The sequence below is a fragment of the Cheilinus undulatus genome, linkage group 1, assembly GCF_018320785.1.
Source record: "Cheilinus undulatus linkage group 1, ASM1832078v1, whole genome shotgun sequence".
Lineage (NCBI taxonomy): Eukaryota > Metazoa > Chordata > Actinopteri > Labriformes > Labridae > Cheilinus > Cheilinus undulatus.
The window spans coordinates 38,783,092-38,805,320 of NC_054865.1; the positions used below are offsets into that span (position 1 = coordinate 38,783,092).

General features: G+C 38.9%; 1 protein-coding gene across 1 annotated transcript; it reads right to left on the reverse strand.

The window, feature by feature from the left end:
• Window positions 1-2,216: 2,216 nt before the first annotated feature.
• Window positions 2,217-21,011, reverse strand: tmem276b (transmembrane protein 276b). The gene is made up of 6 exons (XM_041786881.1): window positions 20,998-21,011; window positions 20,259-20,366; window positions 17,742-18,457; window positions 10,537-10,650; window positions 7,449-7,586; window positions 2,217-4,816 (listed from the first exon to the last, which is right to left on the reverse strand). Exons 3-6 carry the CDS (start codon window positions 18,136-18,138, stop codon window positions 4,569-4,571), a joined length of 897 nt encoding a protein of 298 aa, XP_041642815.1. The 5' UTR covers window positions 18,139-18,457; window positions 20,259-20,366; window positions 20,998-21,011; the 3' UTR covers window positions 2,217-4,568.
• Window positions 21,012-22,229: the final 1,218 nt, after the last annotated feature.

Sequence of the window (22,229 nt, forward strand, 5' to 3'; positions counted from 1 at the left end):
CATGGGGTTGTAAATATGTGCTTTCAAATTTTTGCTTGTAATACTTCCTGTGGTGGCACAACAGTACTGAAAAAGTCTGATTTTTCCACCTATGATACACAAAAAACTTGTAACATTTGTGTGCAATTGTGCTTCAGTCCTAACATCACTTTATACTTGCACCATGTACTTATACATTACAGTTTAGAGCAGCAGTAATACTTGGATTACTGTGCATCAGTTTGGGTGTAAACTTAAAACTTCATTAAACCAAAACACCAAACAGCATTCTGTGAGTTTCTGGACATCAGCGAGTACACTGACGTATCGTCTGTGCACTAACCATAGATATAAATATGATTATATTTATGGTATGTCCTTGATTCTGACATTTATATTTTCACAAAAAGAGCCTAGACCGACTGACCCTAAAACACACAACATAGTATCAACCCAAACTGTTTGTAAAAGACACAACAGGGTGCTTAGTTCATGCTCTGCTCATTTTTTGCTCCCTTTTGTGCCCCAACAAACAAAATGTAAAACTTCAACTGCTCAGACTTCAGGTTCACAGACTTTTATGAGACCCAGCAAAGTGCAAAGATTCAACAAGACACTGAAGATACAGTTTTCAATCATGCCTCGGTTCATTTCCTCATCTTCTGTAAAGTGTTAAACCTCCTGAGGAGGCTCATGGTGATGGTGAGAGGACTGAACGTCACACACAGTGTTGTCAATACACATTATAACACCTTTTTTTATTTCTAAGAAAGTTATTTGACGTAGCTGATAGAATATCTCATGACTCATCTCCAGCATCGACATTTATAAAAACTTTTCACACATGGCTGTTATATTCTTGGATTATGGACATGTAGCGAGCTGGAAAACTTCCAAATAAATACATATCTGATGACTGGGAGGAAACAACAGAAAAAGAGCTGATATGAGTCATTTCCATCCGTTAATGTCACCACACAAAATATTTCTTCTTTTCCATCAATCAAACTCCAGTCGTACAAACGACACTTGATTTCAAATCTCTCACACATGGCCCATTCACACAAAACCTGCTCTTGTTTACTGATTTAGACTTCTAACACACAGAACTCCATTAAAATTGTACTTCTAATTTTCAATCACAAAAGCTCTTCCAAAAATTATGCAGTATACCATTCATTTTTTGTTGTTTTTGAACATTATAAATGCAAATATTGTCGCACATTACTGTCCAACATTGAAATCAAACCATTTTAGTACTGATCCTAGATCCCACATAAAAAAGCTTCCCATTGTCACTATCAGTGTTACAACAGGACAATCAAAGTCAAGATAAAAAAAGGAAATATCTATGTTGACCCTAAGGTATCATCCTGTGCCACATTGGGCATGTATTTCCCATAAAAGAGCAAAAACTAAACAAAAAGACATTTCTTTGTAAGCCCATCTCAAAATCTGGATGTTTCCTTTTTCCAGGATCAAAAATGATCAGTGCTAACAGAGGCATCCTTATATGAATTGATCAATCAGAGCTAAGATTTATGTTTAGCAAGCTAGCAACAGCAAAACTTTTGCTAAGTCTTCAGGGAATTTGACTGAGTTTCAAAGTATGAATGTTCCTTTTAGCTAGACACACATGGAATGTGATTTAGTCTCAAGTTTAGACACCAAACAAACCGCATTTTAAAATACATCGTTAACAATTGCATCTCCCAATTAAAAATGAACCTTTTTGAGGCATCAGGTTATTTTTAAACATTTGTTTAAATGAGAGATAACTGGAATGATTCTTGGGTTCCTATATCATACTACATACAGTATCTATAAAAGTATTCACCCCTTGGATGCTTTACCCTTTAATTGATTTTATAATTCAATCAATGTCAATGTTGACATTTTTGGCTAATTTTTTTTGGTTTTACAAAAAACTCTATATCAAAGTGAAAACAGATTTCTGCAAGGTAATGTCAACTGAGTATAAATATGTAAGTGACTGCATAAATGTTCATCCCCTTCAAGTCAGTATTTAGTAGATACACCTTTGGCTGTAATCACAGCACTGAGTCTGTGTGGATAGGTCTCAATCACGCTTGCACATCTGGACACTACAATTTTGCAGGCATGAACAGCCCTTTTCAAGGATTGAGGTCTTGGCTTTGATTTGGCCACTCCAGAAAATTCACCTTGATGTCTTTAATCATTTCTGTTTCTTTTGCTGGGTCATTGTCTTGCTGGAAAATTAATGTCCCAAGCTGTAGTTCTCTTGCAGACTGTAAGAGAATAAGATTGTCCTCTGGGATTTTCTTGCATTTTGCTGCATTCATTTTACCCTCTACCTTTACAAGCCTTTCAAGGCTGACTGCTGGGAAGCATCCCCCCAGCATGATGCTGCCACCATTGTGCTTCACAGTAGGGATGGTGTGTTTGTGGTGATGTGCAGTGGTTGGTGTCTGCTAAACACAGAATCTTGTCTGATGGCCAAAAAGCACCATTTTGGTTTCATCAGACCAAAGAACTTTCTTCCAGTTTACCACTGAAATCTCACGTGATTTCATGAGTTTTCTGCAACAGTGGCTCTGTCTTTGCTACTCTCCCATAAAGCTTTGACTGGGGAAGAACCTGGGCATGGATGCAGAGTCTCTCCTTTCTCAGCTGCTGAAGCTTGTAACTCCTTCAGAGTAGTCACAGGTGTCTTGCTGGCCTCTCTCGCTAGTCTCCTTCTTGCATGGTCACTCAGTTTGTAAGGGACAGCCTGATCTAGGCAGATTTACATATATGCCATATTCCTTCCATCTTTTGATGATGTATTACTAATCTCTGGCCTTGGAAATTTTGTTGTATCCTTCCCCTGACTTATACTTTTCAATAACCTTCTTTCTGAGTTGCTTGGAGTGTTCTTTTGTCTTCATGGTGTAATGGTAACCAGGACTATTAATTAACTTTGACATAACTTTGTTGAAATCTGTTTTCCCTTTGACATTGTAGAGGTTTTTAGTATTTTTTTCTGTAAAAAAAGGTAAAATTATATTGACAATGATTGATTTCTAAAATCAGTAAAAGGGTAAAACATCCAAGGGGTGAATATTTTTTTAGGCACTGTATTACTCACTTTCCACGTTGTTTGGCACTCAGTAAGTACATAGAGACTGAGTAAGAGATGAGACAACACAAGTTAAACAGATCAATTTAACCGGTTATCTGGGGGGGCTTTGTTATGATACGATAAATAAACATGTATTTTCTTTTTCCCTAGTTTTAAGCAGTATTCAAAAGTTATTATGTGCTGTTTTTTATCTTTGTATACAATGAGCAGAAAGAGCAGCTCCTCCATGTACACTGTGGGGCAATGATATAAATCACATTAATTATCTATGATGATATTGCTGTTTTATGTTTCAGTGACTCTTTAAGTCAGATTTAAGACCCTTTTTGGTCTTATAGTGACGTTACTGAGTTTCTTTGCTGTTGATGGGGATTTTGCCCACAGCTTGTGCTTTTAATTCATAGTTGAATCACTGAAGTTGCTTTTTTCCTTCAAAACTGCTTCATTTGCTTTTTTTTTCTGAATGTTTCACCAAAATAAGCCGACTCACGTTAAGGGTAAAAATGGTGCTAAGAAATCCTCCTCCACAGTTTGATTTCTTGCTATTTTGCTGTTGTCAGATTATGTTTTAGCCGTCAGCAAACACCCCCCTCTGCTCTGTCAGATTGGTACCTCCATGCTTCTGAACCCAGTAATGGATTCATGCTGCTAGCACCATCCTGTAACTGTATCCTCTCCACAAAATCAGCCACCATCACCTCCAAACAAATACAATTTAAAAATCTACCTCACATAAACAATGATCAGGATCTACAGAGATGCTTCAGTACATACAGAATCCTTTTGCTCTCTGATGCTAATTGACTTTTGTGTATTTTATCGTATACTGACCACAGTGCTTGATGCACTTTGTGCTCTGCAGAAGGCTGCAGACGTTCCCCACGGGGCTCTATTTCATATCAGTTAGTGTGCTACACTAAAGATAAGCAATGGGCTGTCAACGCCTTTTTTTTCATTACAAACAAGAACACAGCACACATCACTTGACTGAAAGAAGAATGCTGACATGATGCTCTGGCCTGGTGTTTTTCTTGTTTCTTTTGGAGGATTTCTCCCATGATTCATTCAGAGTAACTGACGTGTGTTGAAAAGCATGGGCTGGTGTCTGTGTGTTTGTGTTTAAGAGAGCACCATTTTAAAGACAAATTCTCCGGAGAGAAAACAGTCACCTCAAGATCGCCATAAAGTCAGCATGTCAAACATCTGAACCCAAAAGAAAAAAGTCTTATTTGTGCTATGAGAGCCGTGCCTCAGCCAAACGTTACTGCAGGTGTCACTCTTTGTGTTCCTGGACGTCCCAGATCAGGTGTGTGAAGTTTGTCGTCGCTCTGCTCCTCCTCAGGCACACTGAACACTGAAGGGGGGATGGCGATGTTGAGGGTGGCGTGAGTGGTGACCAGACATAAAACTGTTTCAGAGTCAAACATCAAGGTTGGGAGGGTGTGCTTTGTGCGTTCTGTGGGTCAGTCGCTTCACCACGCCGCTGTCACACGGTTCCATTCTCCTGCCTCGGCTTGTGGGTCGTCGTGCGAGCCGGTGTGCTCAGAGAGGGGGCCAAGGTGCAGAGGAAGCCGGCTAGCAACGTGAGGCCAAGGCCCCCCCAGGCACAGAACATGGACCAGCCATAGCCATGGCTAATGTCCTCAGGGAGGCCGTACATGTAGCGGGGATAGCGGGATAACTCGAAGTTGATTCCTGCCACACATGTGCACAAGGAGATGATGCAGCATGTTCCTGTGTGAGCACAAGAAACAAGCAGAGACTTAAAATGATTTATTCATTACATCTATATATACTATGGGTCTAACTGCAAGACAGGAATCATGTTACTACAGGACACTAGCCAGCTTTCTCATGCTCTGAGGTGAGGTTAAAGGTACGTTATTCCATATAACCCTGTCATATTGTATCAAATCGTATCTTGTCTTATCGAACCACGTTGTGAGTGTTAGCCTGTAATAGAGGGTATTCATGTCACATAGGGCTGAACGATTTGCAAAAAATTATCTTGTTGCGATTTTTTTCCCTGATGTTGTGATTGCGATTTAATATGCAATTCTTATTGGGTTCCTCAACTTATGAATTTTTCAACAAATTCAAGCAATAAATCATTCTATATCATAACGTACACTCCGTCAGGAACACTCATACATTTAGCCATTTTATTGCAAAATGGATATACATTTTAACTTGGTGGAGAAGGCTCTGCTCTAAAGATGCCTGGGTTAGTCAAGCAGCATGCTTTGACTTTCCAGGGAGTGCATGGCTAGAAACCCCCAAATGAATAGATACATAAATGACAATGTGTATTGAAAACAAAGAAATTATTTCAGAAGCAATTAATCCATAGTAGCATGAATATGAATATGAGGATGCAACAAGCTTTAAGCTACAAAGGAGGCGACTGGGGTGGGGGAGTTAAAGCTGGCTATAAGCTGACTGCAGCTGGGGGTATGAACTAATGCTAAGCTTCATCATTATTAGACAGAATGAATGACAGTAGAAATTTTTGCTCATTTTGCAAATTTGATCCCAATTGCTTTATTGAAGGGATTAACATTTTTATGTCACTCATTTTGACTAAAACAAAACATACGTAAAACACAAAAAGGAGGATTCTTGTAAACAATTTTAAGAAAAAGGCACTTGAATTATTGCAGTGTGCTTAAAATCACTGCTGCAAAAAAATGAATGTATTAAACTGTTATTTTTACAAATTTAAAGTTAAAGAAATACTGCAACTTCTGCAATTTGTAAATTGCAGCAAGCCATATTGAGATTTAATCTAATTTGTGATTAATTACGCAGCCCTAATGTCAGTTCACAGCGGCACAGAGTCTTTGCTGTTCCAGCCGCTGAGTGGCAGAAAGCACAAACTGATGACAGGAATCAGTGGGGAGTAAACAGTAAGCAGCATTATTTGGGCTGAAATTGCCATCTTTTTAATTACATCTTTTTTCAAAGATTTACTTTTGGGCTTTTGAGGAGGACAGTGGATGGAGTCAAAAACAGGGACGAGAGAGTGGGGAGAGACGTGGGAAAGGGCCACAGGCCGGATTCAAACCGGGGCCGCCTGTGTACATGGGGCAAGCATTAAACCACTAGGCCATCTGGGCCCCCTGATTACTACATCTTGATGATGTTCACCGTGGTCAGTATAGATAGATCCTCAGCTGAAGAAATATCTTTATAGAAATGTTTGGAGCCGTAACAGTAATACAGACACAAGACAAAGCTGTGCTACAACAAGCCCTCATTTAGTGATGAATATAATCTGAACCTCACTTTATTCTCCTTCCTCTTACCTTAAAGGAAAATTAAGGCTTTCATTTTTAGCAGCTGAACCACACAGTAAAATAATATCTAAGGTGACAGGCGCTTAATGATAACAGATTATGATTCATAGCTCTACAAATGATCCCATGATGTCTGATTAACACAGCTGGTGTTACTAGGCAAAGACAAAAAAAACTGTCAAGTCCATCAATGTTTGCGGGGAACACTGATCTCATTTTCATATACACCCTGAATTTTTACAAATGGATTTAACAACCACAGAGTGATCTTTCTAAAGATACGCTAAAGTAAAAAGAAGTAAATTAAATACAGAGAAGAAGCTGATATAAAGCTTTGTATCTATCTTCATGCTAATTCAGTTCACATCCATCATCCATCATAAGGTGGGTTGATGTGAGCCTTCAGGCTCCGCTTAGTATACTTAAAATCAGGTCCACATAAAAGTCAGGAAATCCTATTTATGACCACACATCATTATCCATGGTCCACTATATCTTTAAGAAATAGTATGGATCTCTGTCAAATCCAAATATCCCTAATTTAAGCGGGTACTAGTCTGGTTTTCTCCCAATTTCACTCGTCCCCACTGAGTAGCCAGCCATGCTTCAGACCATTTTGCCTCTCAGCCTGACTGAGCAGTCGTGCCGTGCATATCCTCTATTCCCACCACTAGTTGTTCCCAAATAAACATAGTTAATCAGATATTTTGACAAATAAATGTAACAATTTTAGATTGTTTTTTAAAGTATCAATTATCACAGAATAGCTTTACTGTGATACACCCATGTTTGTGGGTTAGCATCATATCATGTAAAGTATGGTATCATGTCTTTCTTGAGTTTCCTTAGCTGTTACCATATAAACACAGATATATTGGGATGCACTGATTTAACTGCTCAAAATTGTCTTTCACTATATTGATTATCACAAAATCACTGTTTTGCATCCTATCTTTCTTAAATTACCCTGTGAGTCTTATCTCCTGGTTGTTACCAAACAAATGCAAAATGCTATAAAATTGGCTGATGCCTGCATGTTTGTGTATGCATGTGTTGTGCTCTCACAGTACCTCCCATGAGAAAGAGTAGCCCAGCTACATATTGCATGAGGTCATGCTGCTGGCAGCATCCCAGCACTCCAATGATCCAGCCAAAGAGAATGATGGACACGGCCATGCCCACGAAGCCGGCCGTCATTCTCCTTAGATCTGCAGGCAGAGATGAAATATTTACCACATTAAATCTAATTCACACTCACTGAACAACAGAGAAGGTTGTTTCAATCAGCAAAAAGCTTGATTTACTGAATAGGTGCTAAAAAATAACAACGTTACTGATAAAAGTCATTCTGTAATTATTTTACATAAGGGTGAAGCTAAAATCTGCCTCTGTATTATTTATCCACAACACTAAGTTTAACCAACCAGTTCAATTTGAATAGTTTGTATTAATTTTATTGTTGAGCAGGAAACATTTGACTTGTGAAAACATCAAAACTGTGGTCATATTTGAACTGGTAATATTTAGGTAAAGAAAAAAATAAAGGAATAAAACAAACAAAAACAAATTTTCTAGGATGATATCGTCAATCTTTGGTCTTTTGAGACTACATTTTATGTTTTTTCAGATAGATGACTATTAACTTATTTAGTCAGTCTGCTGAAGTCTGATTCTGTTACTTTGTTCTTCCTTAGCTTTTTGCCATTAAACATCCTTAAAAATATTTTTCAAATATTTGGTAAATAAACAGCTACTTTTGCAATCGATCAGTCTTAAACGATGAAATTATAAACAGAAAAATTGAGAAATCAAGATCGTGAATAAGAAGTATGCATTATCAAAAAAATAGCTAAAGTAACATTTTGATGCAGCGTCCCTTAAAAAAATCAAAGCGGATGCACAGCATCTTTTTATTTCCAATTACAAAAGAAGTAAAGAAACTGAAAATCACTTCTGATGCTATCTGAGGTCAAACCACCCCTTCCCTTCCTTCTGTCGTCTTAATCCCTCTTAGCAAGGATATCGAGGAAGAAATACAAGCCAATCCAGCAGAGATTTAAGAGACGACGCTGCATCATCCGGCCCTAATGTGCTCCAGATAAACCCATCTAAAGCCAGCAGCTCCCTAATAGTGATGACCTGATGATAACCTCTTCTCATCGTCTAGACGGAGGACAGAGTGAGAGGCTTGTGAGGTCAGTGATGAACTCAGGCACCAAAGGCAGCTGTGCCTTAAATATGTTTTGTACAAGTAATTCAAACACTGTAGATAAAGAACTGAAACAAGATGATCATTGAAATTGAAATATTTGATTATCCAGATACAGGTTGATTTCTAAAAAAAATAAAATATCATCAAAAAGTTGATTTATTTCAATAATTCCATTTATATTCTTCAAACACAGACTGGTATATTTCAAGTGTTTGTTTCTTATAATTTTGATGAGTGTGGCTTACAGTGAATGAAAACCTGAAATTCAGAACCTCAGAAAATTTGAATATTACTTAAAACTGATTAAAAAAAAGATTTTTAACACAGAAATATTGGGACTACTGACAAGTATGAACATGTACATCACTCAATACTTGGTCAGGGCTCCTTTTGTATGAATTACTGTAGAAATACTGTGTGTCATGGAGGGGATCAGTCTGTGGCACTGCTGAGGTGTTATGAAGCCTAGGTTGTTCTGATAGTGGCCTTCAGCTCTTCTGCGTTGTTGGGTGTGGTATCTTACATCTTCCTCTTCACAATCCTCCTTAGATTCTCTGTCTGGTTTAGGTCAGGGGAGTTTGCTGGCCAATCAAGCACAGGGTTACCATGATCCTTAAATCAGGTATTAGTACTTTTGGCAGTGCGGGCAGGTGCCAAGTCCTGCTGGAAAATGAAATCAGCATCTCCATAAAGCTGGTCAGCAGAGGAAAGCACGAAGTGCTCTAAAATTTCCTGGTAGACTGCTGCGCTGACCTTGGACCTGATAAAACACAGTGGACCAAGACCAGCAGATGACACAGCTCACCAAACCATCACTGACTGTGGAAACTTTACACTGGACCTCAAGAAACTTGGATTCTGTGTATCTCCTCTCTTCCTCCAGACTCTGCCCAGGTAAGACTCCTCTGGCATTGTCTCTGGTTCAAGAGTGGCCTGACACAAGGAATGCGACAGATGTAGCCCATGTCCTGGATCTGTCTAAGCTTGGTGGCTCTTGAAGCACTGACTCCTGCTGCAGTCAACTCCTTGTGAAGCTCCCTTGAACGAGCTTCGTTTCACAATCCTCTCCATCTCTGTTGTTTGTGCACCTTTTCTTTAAACCATGTTTTCCTTCCATTCAACTTTCCATTAATGTGCGTGGATACAGCACTTTGTGAACAGCCAGCTTCTTTAGCAATGACCTTTTGTGTCTTACCCTCCTTGTGCAGGGTGTCAGTGATCGTCTTCTGGACATCTGTCAAGTCTGCAGTCTTCCCCATGATTGTGTAGCCTACTGACCCACACTGAGAGACCATTTAAAGGCTCAGGCATTTTGAGTTAATTAGCTGATTAGAGTAAGACACCATGAGTCTTTTTCAAATTATTATACATTTCTGAGATTCTTTTGAAATATATCAGTCTGTGTGAAATGAACCTATACACTGTATGAGTTTACATTTTTGAATTGAATTACTAAAATAAATCAACTTTCTGATGATATTCTAATTGCACCTGTAAATCTGACCGCATTAGGATTTTTGACTTATACTTTTTAAGTAACCTACAGTAAAGCTATTTTTCTGAATGATGTGACCAGGAGAAAACACACAATGTAAATTTAAAAAAGGACCCAAAAGGTTGCCCTGAGGAATGCCTAATTTCACTTTCACTTTACACACAGTAACATGGACCCAACCCCTTAGTATTTTGTAGCTCATCTCCAGGGAAAGTATTTAAAGTGGTTACTGAATAAGAAGAAGATTAACATTTATAACGAGGTATTTCATGTGTTTCTCAATCGTTTCTGTTTATTTTGTTTTATTTCGTAGCCTTTATTGGTTTGATTATTGAATAAAATCCAAGCAAAAATAGAAAAATAAAGGTGAAGATACAAAATGAAAAGATCATCAGTGAAAACCAACAAGTTTACCAACTCTTATTAGACAAAAAAACACTTTTAAACTTACGGAGTGCATGCCACTCGTCCTGTCGTATGGTCTTTGTGACATTGACGGGTAAATTTCTCGGTAGGATGGACGAAGTGTAGTGGTACTTGACTGGGGTACATCTTTGAATGATTCCTGGCAGAAGAGAAAATGAGACACATTTATGAGAGGTATAATAAAAGAAAATCATGTAAAAATCATTATGAACTCTTGTCTCACTGGTGGATCATGAACTAATAAATGTAGAAGGAAAGTTTAATATTCACTGCACACCATCAGAGTTTTAATTCGCTGAGATGGCCTTATTAACCTCACACTTTGAACCACTCCTACACTGTTATTAAAGAGGGATTAGATACTGATATAGAATATGGATTTTTCTAGCAAAGGCTACGTAAACAGCATTAATCTCTCCCATTAAAATTAAATCTCTTCATACTGACTTTGTACACAGACCAGTAGAAGAACTACAATGAACAGAAATCACATCATGGAGCTGAGCTGTTTCTACAGTACTCAGTATTTGTAACAAAAGGCTCCAACTATGGCCGACATTTGTGTTTGATATCTGAGTTTAGCTGTTTGATAATAGGATTATAAAACTTTTGTCAAAGCTTTTGTCAAAATGTGTTAAACTCTGATTTTTCAGCCCCATTCCCTTTGAGCGCCGGGTTTGTGATCTCTAAAGCTTTGATCTGAATGGGCTTTGAGGAGGCGTCCATTACAATTAAAGGAGAAAGATGTTTATATATCGGAATAGCATTTCAAGCCAAACATTTTGTTCTCAAGACAGACTGCTTCAAAATGCATCAGCAGCTTGAAAAGAAGTTATAGTTTCAAAAACAGAGCTGCTATGAATGCAAAACAAGCAGACAGTAGTACAGCTTCTCATGAATTTGGCTTTTGTATCACTACAAAAGCCAACAAAATCATGGCTATTGAGCAATGTAATACATGGTTTATATTCGGAAGATCCATGCATGTTATGACCTCTGCCTGCATTATGATCTCTGTGCTTTTGCCTGTCAGATTGATCATGAAAAACTAAAGGGACAATTATTGTGATATTTGAAGAAAGACATCAGCAAGAAAGAACATCACATATTTTGGACAATAATTTGCCCACAAACTGGCCATTACTTTGCCATGCGACAACAATGGTGGATAAACAATAGTCCAACTAGAAAAGCACTCGGAGAGCGCAGACCTCCACCATTAGCCCTATCTCCCAATAGTAAAGAAAAAAAATTCCTGGATCCAGACGGTGATCCGGATCACTCCCAAAATCTAATCAGTTCTTCCTGATGCCATTTCTGACATTTCCTGAAAATTTCATCAAAATCTGTCCATAACTTTTTGAGTTATGTGGCTAACAAACTAACAAACTAACTAACTCACTAACAAACGCTGCCGATCACATAACCTCCTTGGCGGAGGTAATGACTACTGATTCCTTACAAATGACAGCTTTTATCATATAAATGGTTTTTTTGGTACAGTTTTGTACAACCATCTTTTATATGGTTAGTATGGCAGCATGGGGGTGTAGCTGTTTATTCTTTTCCTGCACAAAAACAAGGTTCCTTTCTGGCTATATTCTCAAGAAATAAACTAGAAGTGCATGCATTTCCAACCACGTGATTGATCTGTGATTGACTAACAACCAAACAGGGTGTACCCAGCCTCTGCCAAACCAGCTTCTATCCCATGAGCCTCTCTAAGAGAGAGGGACATAGGATGGATGGGTGTTTATAGTGAAATATTTCCTGTTTTGAGGAAAAGGCAAACTTAAAGAATTCAAAGGAGATATATTTAGACATAGGATGAGCTTTAAGATTTACAGCCCAAACTATTTGCTTGGCAGAAGTCTGGATTTATGGGTGTGATTCTGTTTCTTATTCAACATAGTTTATGTATTACATTTAATACCAAACACACAGAGCTCTAATCAACCAATCATAAAGTGAAAACCTGTGAGGTTATCTTTTATGAAGTTTTTTTGGGTGGGGGGGATTTCATTCCTTTCTTTAAAGAGTACAGTGAACAGAGTTGGAAACAGGGATGCGAGAGTGGGAGAGACACATGTGGGAGAGAGCCACAGACCTGAATGTGCATGGGGCGAGCCTTAACCCAGAGGCCACCCTGTGGTCATTTAAGCGTTAATATGACCAATAATACCAATTAATAAGAGTTTCAGTTCAGACCTGCATGTTGTTAAGTAAAAATGCATACAACAATTGTTGCAAAACATTTTGGTAATTGGACTTGAGCTTGTTTCTAGTCATCTGATGACTCAAAGTTCTTTTACACTACAAGTCACACCAATCCATTCACACAGTGATGGCAGAAGCAGCAATGAATCCATGGAGCCATCAGTTTAAGCTAATCCCATTCAAATGCATCTATTCACATTAGCCAACCACCAATAAAGCAGTGAGAGCAAATTGGGGTCAAGTATCTTGCCTAGGGAGGCATAGTCATGTGACTGTAGGAGCTGGAGATTGAACCCACAACCCCCTGACTGCAAGATGCCCAACTCTACCTACTGAGCCTCAGTCCTGCCCAAGTTCAAGTTATATAAATGAAAATTTTAGTCACACATTATACACATTTTATGGTATCGTTCATTTTGTGGTCATGGTGTCCACCGTTGTGAACATGTGACCGTTTCAAACGACAGTTCATCACGGCTAAAAGTGCACTTTTTTAGTGGAGAATAGCAAAGGGAAGCAGGAACTACAGTTACCATCGGCTCTTTCATACCCATCATCTTTTGCGCTCCAGCACTCACTGGCTTGATCTAACAGCTCGAAAATAGCGGATGCTACAAGAGGCAAGGGAGAACTGAGTGACACAGTTTGGAGATTCTGGAAGCTTTAATGACTTAACTCTGACTTTTTGAAGCATTTTGGTTTCCCGGTATCAAGCTGAAATGAGAAATGGTGATGGACAAACAAAAAACAACATGCAACAATTACTCAACAGATCATGAGGTTGACAATGAATTTATCACCAAAGACCTACAGCTGTTTTCAGTGGTGGACAACAAAGGTTTCTGAAGGTTAGTAAACACACTGGAGCCAAAGGACAAGTATAGATTTTAAGCCGAATACACACCTGCTACATTTATTTAAATTATAAAACACGTGTTGTAAAAGTTAAAGTATTTAACTATTTATTTCATTTTTTGTTTTGGGGTTTCTTTTGATACTGCAATGAATACTGTACCGTGGACTTGCTACACAGGCATTAGCATACCATTAGATCCCTAACACAAATGTCGTTAACAAAGCAGTACCCAAAGAAAATTTACTCTATAGCTCTGGACGATGTGATCTCAACTATTTCACATAATATTAAACATACAGTATGTAAAAATTCAGCTGCCAGGGGATCTCTCTCATATTATATAAAATGTATCCATGAAATGATAAACGGTGGTTTGCCATTTGTTAAATACACCTTATGCAGTTTTTTATTGAACTGACTCCTCAATTTAAAACAAGAAAAAAATCAGTGGAGGTGGGCGAATCTGAGCAGAGCATCTCCATTTGGCTCAGAAATTGAGGTGTCAGGAGATGGAGTTATACACAGGGGTTTCTTGGGCAAAAAATGAGCAATTAATTGCAGAGAATCCACCTAGTGGGCCATCACATGTAAGCAGCGACCATCATGACAAGTCCTATTATAACAAGGGGTAGACCAGTTATCGGGCTGGATGATTATTGATGCAGATATTTGGCATTCTACTGATCATTGTATCAGCATTTTATTTTCCCTGATAATTGGTCAACATCAGTTAATTCAAAGGTGTGCTACTTTAGCCACGTTTTTACCAGGTGCTCCAGTTTGATTGAGCACGGTTTGGTGTGGTTCAGTACACTAAACACCAAAATAGTTTGTGTTTCCACAGACACCTGTACTCACTTGGTGGGTGGGGCTGTAAAGGTATGCATGTGAAGTCTCATGCAGCGCAAGTCTGCTGGTCTAGCTGCAGAGTTGTAGAAAGGATAAGTGACAGAAATCAGTAGGGAATACGCATTAAACAGCTTTATTTCAGCTGCAAGTGCTTTTTAGAAAAATAACTACATCTTAATTATGTTAACTGTGGTCAATACAGTTCCTCAGTTGATGGATTATGTGTACAGAACGTTTGGAGTTGTAACAGTTTTAATATGTGAATATATCTAGTCTATAACTGTTTATACGCCATAATATAAAAGTTTAGAGCTATACCATTAGAATTCTCCACATTAAAGTTAAACTAAAGGTTAAAGTGGTGTTAAAATCAAACTAGATTAAGTCAAAAATCCTGGGTGTGCTGATTTCGTTTTAAAATAGGCTGCAGCCTGAAATTTTACGAGAGCATTCAACAACCACAGAGCGATGTTTTCAGAAGTTACCTGTAGTAAGAAGCAGATGAATAACTAGTTACCATACAGAGAATAAACTGATCTACAGCTTCATATTCACAAATCTTCAGCATTAATCTAGTTTCAGATCCATCTCGGATAGACCAGGCTGATGTGAGCCTTCAGGCTCTGATATCAGGTCTAGATAAACATCAGAAAACTAGATTTGTTGCCAGATGTCAATATCCACAGACTAGGAAACAGTGTGGATCTCTGTCGAGTCCAAATATCCTCGATTTAAGCATACTGACGTTTTTTTTCTACCGTTTTCGCCCGCACCTCACAGACACTTCTGTGTTTTGCAGCTGGGAGCCGAACAGTTGCATTGCGCTGACGTGATGTTACTATAAACCCTATTGTTGTGTGTGTAGCTCCACCTTTTCGGGATGGAAAGGTAATATTGGTACCCCTACAGAAGGGTGCCAAAAAGTGGGATGGTACAGGTCAGTTTTTTGGGAACCTATCCAACTTTTGCTCTATGGAAACGCAAAAAAAAAAAAAAAAAAAGGAACTGAACCGGACCGCTCAGTGGAAACGACCTATTTGGCTCCCCTGCAAGGTGTTTCCTCCCCTTCAGCTTCATTTTCACTCTCCAATCTCACCTAATGTCCTGACCACAACACTATCTGAATGGCCTGATGTCACACAAGTGCCAGCCAATCAACACTGAGGCCTGGGTGGCACTGACAAAGAGTGAACGTTATCACTTCCTGTTTCCTGCTGCTACTGTGCTGTTTCTCACGTTGACAAAGACAGGTCTACATTGTTTATTTTCCAAGTCTTTTTCGCATGCAGTTTTATCTTTGCCACATTAAGCATTGTAAACATTTGTTCGTCATACTGCAATGCATATTGATTCCAAATATTGGTTATCGATCACAATCACTACTAATAATCAATATTGATATCGGCCCTGAAACACCAATATCTGTCAACCATTGGCTACAACTACTAGTATAAACATCATGAATTTCCCTGGCTTTGAAAACTGTTGAAAATATTTGAGGGCATGTAAGTATCCAACTAAAACTATATTAGGCGTAGGAGTAGTCATTTTCTTAATGTAGGCATTTCAGTGTTAAATTGTACACATGATGCCTTTGACTAAGAATCAGCTAAAAAAATGTATTCTTACATCAAGATTTACATTCTGCACCACGAATGCAAAAACAAACTTTCCAATGAAGGAACCATTCAAAATAAAATCTTACTAGCCGGCAGCTGATCTCTCTAATGTGGAGAAACTTTAACAGCTGCATCATTCAGGGTTTTTGTATAACTTTTAATACGACTAAATTAGGTTGTTGTTATTGTCCAGAAAGTCCAAAAACACCATCTCATGCTAGATGCATACAACACTCAACATGAAGACATGAAAGAGGAGAGAACAGCCAAAATCCCCAGCTCTACATTTAGCTCCTATCTTTGCACTTTGTGTTCATCTTCTACAATATTTATCAGCCCACATAAAGATAGCGCTTTAGCAGCCAAGTGGTCATTTCATCAGTGCTAACAGTATCAATACATGGCATCAGATTGCAAAGATGAAGGCAAAACATTCCCTTTAAACAAAATTGTCAAGAGGACGAACAGAACTTTCAATGGACTGTGTTTTTCCCACTGCTCACTTTCACAGTTGCAAAACTTGACAGTAAATAGATGCCTTTATACTTAAAACTGACCCAATTTCTAGTCTGTCCTTTCAGACTGATCTGAGCTCAGTTTGCTGGGGAAAACCCAGGAGTGAATGAGCTCTACTGTCTTTGAAAAGCAGTCAAAAACAATAGATACAAATCTACATTACTGAGGACATCATTTCATGAGCATTCTTATGATTTAAACCCATTGCACCAGCTGTTAAAAATTTGATTTTTAATCTTGTTACATGTTAATCTGTGACAATCCTAAACAATAGTTAGAAGACAGGCTTTCTGAAGGGGTTGCAAAGGTATTGCATGATATGTTTACACCTAGACGTCATCGTGTACAAGTGAAAGGATCACTCAGCCACACAAAAACAATGCACACTGTCAGTGCAAGACTATACACAAAGACTTCTCTCTGTGCTGTTATTTCATCAAATCATGCCACATTAGCTGCAGGTTTCAGAGGTGAAAGTGTCAAAAGTTTTATCCATTATTCCACATTTTTTTATGGACACCACATGATTTTGTTGACCATTTCCAGTGATGATGATTTAAGAAAAAGCTGTCGACAACCTTCGTTTAAGGTGCAGTGACAGATAAAGGCGCACCTTCCCCTATTGTAAAAAAAAAAAAAAAAAAACAAGCAGTGACACCAATGTTTTGTGCACAGGGTGTTTCCCCTCTTTGTGTATGTGCTCTTTTTTAGGACTTGAGGGTGGACCAGGTGATGCATAAATGAGTGAGGCCTGAAATATGGCTTCTCCTTGTTCTTGAAAGAGCTAGCCTTTCTATGGGGTTTGGTCCAAAGGAATAACCCAATGTTAAGAGATATTCACCCTTCTGCTTCTTCACAAATGTGAAATAACTGCTGTAAGACAGTAACAGAGGAAAACTGCTGTTAAAGATTGTTATGAGTGCAAAAGCAAAGCAGCCATTGTCTCAATGAAGCACCCAGACAGGAGGCTCAGTCAGCAGCATGGACAGCACAATAGAGCAATAACGAGAAAGAAGACATCTTGATCTTTAGGTGGAAAATCCAAAGAATCTAAAAGGCAGATCACTGAGACTGAGGGCCTGTGTGTTTTTGACAGGCTAGGTGTGGGCTCATCGTTGAGCATCACGGCCTGCTGCACACAACAAGGCGGCAGACTCCCCTGCTCGTGTTTACCTTTATAAATAAGGTCCTCGGTCTCCAGGTCGAAGCCCTCGCGGTGACACTTCCTCCACAGCCCGGAGATGGTGGAGTTAAACTGTCGATTGCAGTGAGACTCCATGGCGGACGCTGCGGCCAGGAAGTGCCGCTTCCCCCGGATGAGAGCCACAGCATCTGGGCCGTTACCTTTCCTCTCCAGGCTCTTTGGAGGCATCTGGAGGGGCAGGTTGTGGTTGGAAATGTAGATGTAGCCCGGGTCGTTCCGCTTGTTGGCATAGTTTTTACACCTCTCCCGGTGCCTCCTCGCGTCGGTCTCGTACCAATAATCGGTGCAAATCGCCATAGCGAGCAGTCCCAGCGCACAGAACGCCAAGAAGAGCCCTGTGCCTGTTAATATTTTCATAGCGGCCATCTTCCCCCGCTCGATGGAGAGCCCAAACAGTCGCAAGAAGGTTCCTCCGTGGCCGTGGTGTTGGTGTTTAGTGGTACCGCGTGAAATGAATCACGACGGCACTCAAAGCCGCGCGCAGTCCTGCACGAGGAGCATGATGGTGCAAGGGCCAGGGGTGTCCGGACTGGATACTGCAGTCTATTGTTGTGGTGCCCGGTGGATGCTATGTTGTTCCCACCATCTGTTATGGTACAGGAGGAGAGGGGATGGATGGCGACCAACGCTGTGAGGAGGAGGGGAGGAGGCAGGAATGTAGTTGCGCGCTCTCTCCTCCAGGTTCCTGCAGGATGGAGAGGAAGGGGATGAGCTGCTACCTGTGAATTTTTTAATGCTGTCATGTTAAAAAGTGGGGTCTGTCAAAAATATAAACCGCAGTGAACGGAAAGAAAAAAACATTGATCTTGTAAAATCAGTCCTTATTTTATGATTTTAGTCAGTAATTTGACATTTTAACTGCAGTAAAATGTCTTATGATACTACTGGGTAATTTAAAGTAGAATTTATTACATTAAAGCTCCTGTAAGTAGTTTTTGTCTGGCTTTAAAACAGAATGAAAACAATTCTTCTGATGTCTTTTCATAACTTACAAAGGCAAACAAAGTATTTGTATCAGGACAGAGTATTACTGAACAGTAACTTTAAATGTTTGTAAGGACAGCAGTAGGGTAGGTGTCAAAGTGAGCTAAAGCTCATTAGAGTGCCTATGTTTTTCAAAGATTCTGAGAGAGGGGTATGCCTGATCCTTAAAAACAGAAGAATGGGTTTTTTTGTAACAAAACAGTATCACATGTACAGAACAGGATTAACAGAGACTACATACTGCTTTGTCCACAAGGGGCGCCAAACTGGCATGAACTGAAAGTTCATCACAGGAGCTTTAAAGGGAACCCTGCATATTAAGTAGAAGGGTCTGCAGACTGTACATCTCTGATGGCCACTCTCACAGACCGTCCTCCTGAGATGCTGTCTATCAGAACGGAAATATACACTAAACCTTTCAAAATAAAATTGGATTCAACTTCTGGTTAGGGTTAGGGTAAGGGTAAGGGTAAGGGACGGATACCAAAAGTTAAAAAAACAGACCTGAAAGCCTGATGACAAAATGTTTAATTAGGCAAGTAAACAGGCTGCTTACAGGAAAGAAGTAACCTGACACACCAGATGGATGTGTTTCACACGTCCATCTGGGAAAGCTTCAATAGGAAACGTTTGAGAAAAGGCAGAGGATTTGAAAAAAACTCGGAGTGTGATTGAATGAACGTTCTGTCTATCACATCTCTACGGGCCAATCAGAGCAACAAAACATTTGATATTAAGACATATTGTCACTTCAAGTTCAAAATCAGCACCTTTGCATGAACCACCCAGCTAGATTTCTACAAATTGTTAATAAAAAATAGGAATATGTTATGCCACTGTTGTGCAATACACTCTGGGTAACGATGTCCCAGAGTGTTTTCCGATTGTACTCGCCTAAATCTACATTACATTAACTTATCAATGCTGTCCTCTCCAGTTAAACTGTTCTTTGGGTAAAACTGAAGAGGCCCAAACACAACACTCAACACCAAAAGATGTGGGGAGAAAAATGCAACCATTTGACATCATTACCCAGGGTGCATTGCACAACAGTGGCAGCCTACATGTGAATTACTTTTTAATTTTTTTTCATTATGAAAAATATCTAGTGTGTTTCTTTGTATGCATAAAAGGCTCAGATGTTGAACTAATAGAAGTCTTTATATACAGGGTTCTCTTTTAATGCTGCTATTACTTTGTTAAAATGATGAATAAATAATATTTTATAAATATAACTTGGCATTTACCAATCTATAAATAAGGGCTGTCAGCATTAATCTTGATTAATAAGAGTGTATTATTTTTTTGATCAGGATTAACTGAATGCTTTTATGTCCCCAACAGCACACTGGTTGAGTCACTGCAGCGTCCCATTAATGTAAACAAGTACAGCACTGCTCCTTAATGTCTCATTTCAGTTTAAACTCACAGACAGGACAGTGCACACATTAAAAATCATCTGAACCTTGTGTTAAACATTCACACAGATATGAAACATTTACCTTTATGCTGTTCCCAGACTGCTTTTCCTTTTCAGTCCCTGAAGAATTCCTTATTCCACAGTTAAGTCCATGTCATAACCATCAATCTTCCTGAAGTTCCTTTTTTTCCTGTTAAATAAAAGCAGGTCTCTATCCAAACAGGAAGTCAATTACCCTAAATCTAAGACAGTTCAAAAATCCAAAATGAAACAATTTTAAATGCAAAATTTATTTCAAAATGTGACAAAAAAGAGGGGAGATGATTTGATATTAACTACATAAAATCTTGGATTAATCTCAGTTGAAAATGCCTCTCATTTGACAGCCTTAATTTAAACACAAGATGATGACCAAATAAACTCAAGAATAAACACTACAGCGAACGTGTTTGTGAGATTTTGAGTGGACAGTGGGTCTATAGACAATGCACTTACCTAGTTCATTTTACTTTTATGCTCTGTATAAATTCAAAAGGAGCTGGCAAAAAACAATGTAAGACAGTAGGCGTAATTTCCCGAGGCTTCAGCCTACACCTCTTAATAGGTGCTTGCCCCTTGTTTATCTTTTGGTTTGGATGCTAAAATAGCACAACTTAATGTTAATTGATTGTCATTCTGCTTGTGCAATTGACTTTTATATGATTAAAATGACTGAGATAAACTTAAATAAAGTTGAATGTATCAAAAAAATTGCCATTCTTCTACCTTTACTTGTGAAGAGGGGTCCTATGAGAACAATTCACTCCATTTTTCATGCTTACCTTGTGTATGCAAGCCAAGTCCTGCAACAACATTCAAAAACACAAATCTAAGTATTAATTAAAACATTAAAATACATAAAACAGTGTTGGATAACTGACAACTTTGCATCTTAACATTCAAAAACCTATGAGAAGACTTGATGAGTCTCCTTATATTCTTGGTTTATCATTATTATTGGCTTTTAATGAAAATGGCAAGTAAATAAAGCAGTAAAATGTTTTGATTATTCATTGTTGAATTTCTTTTATTTTGTACTGTGGTCAAATTGCCACTTCCCACTGAGAATCACAATAGGATAGATGTAATTTTGCTGAAGCAAAAAGGCATAATTTCTCAGAACACATTCACCTTAAATTCCCTCTTTTCGAATGGATTCACACCTAAATGGGACTCAGCCACGGTGAATGGTAGACCATCTGTTACCAAGAATATTGGAACCGTTTCCTGATGGCAGGGCCACTTTACCGCATAAAACACAGATACAACCTGATTGTTTTGGTCGGATTGTAACTCAGGTCTTGTTGGAGACTCTCACTGTCACACGTACATAATTTCTACAATGATGATGTCAGTGCTAGAAAAATAAAACATTCAAGAATTTTAACAATTATGGACACTCATCAATAACCAAATTTACTTTACATTTTTTATCCATGTTTGGACTCATCTGTAGTTGTGGGACATCAGCGGAGTATCAATGAAAGATTTATCACTAACAAAGAGTACATACATAGCGCTTGTTTGTTGTCCTTCTGTGCTGTGACTGAGGAAGGCTCCCACAGACAATAGGCCACTCACCGCCTGATGACTAAGGAAGGCAACCTGCCGTGGAGTCGTTATGGCAACAGAAGCTTGCCAAACAGACTGTGTTGAAAAGTGAGAGCACACAATCAATACCTCAACCCCCCAACCCACCCAACACCACCATATGACATTTCACAAAGGGTCTTCACTGTAAAAAGATACTCAAGGTGACAGGCTAAAGAGCAGGGAGGTCAGAACCTAAAAATCTATTGATGTTAGAATATCTTAATCAAACCGAGATTATAAAAAAGTGAGTGTCAGAGCTCTCCTGAAGCCATCTCATCATGAACATTAAAATAAAACTCAGGTCGCAATGATTTCTCAATCAATACGCCAGTGATGAAAGACAACTGCTTTCATAAAGTGTTGCATATTTCCATCACTTTACAAGCACTTTTGTGGATTCCTGCTCCTTCGATGTAAAGAT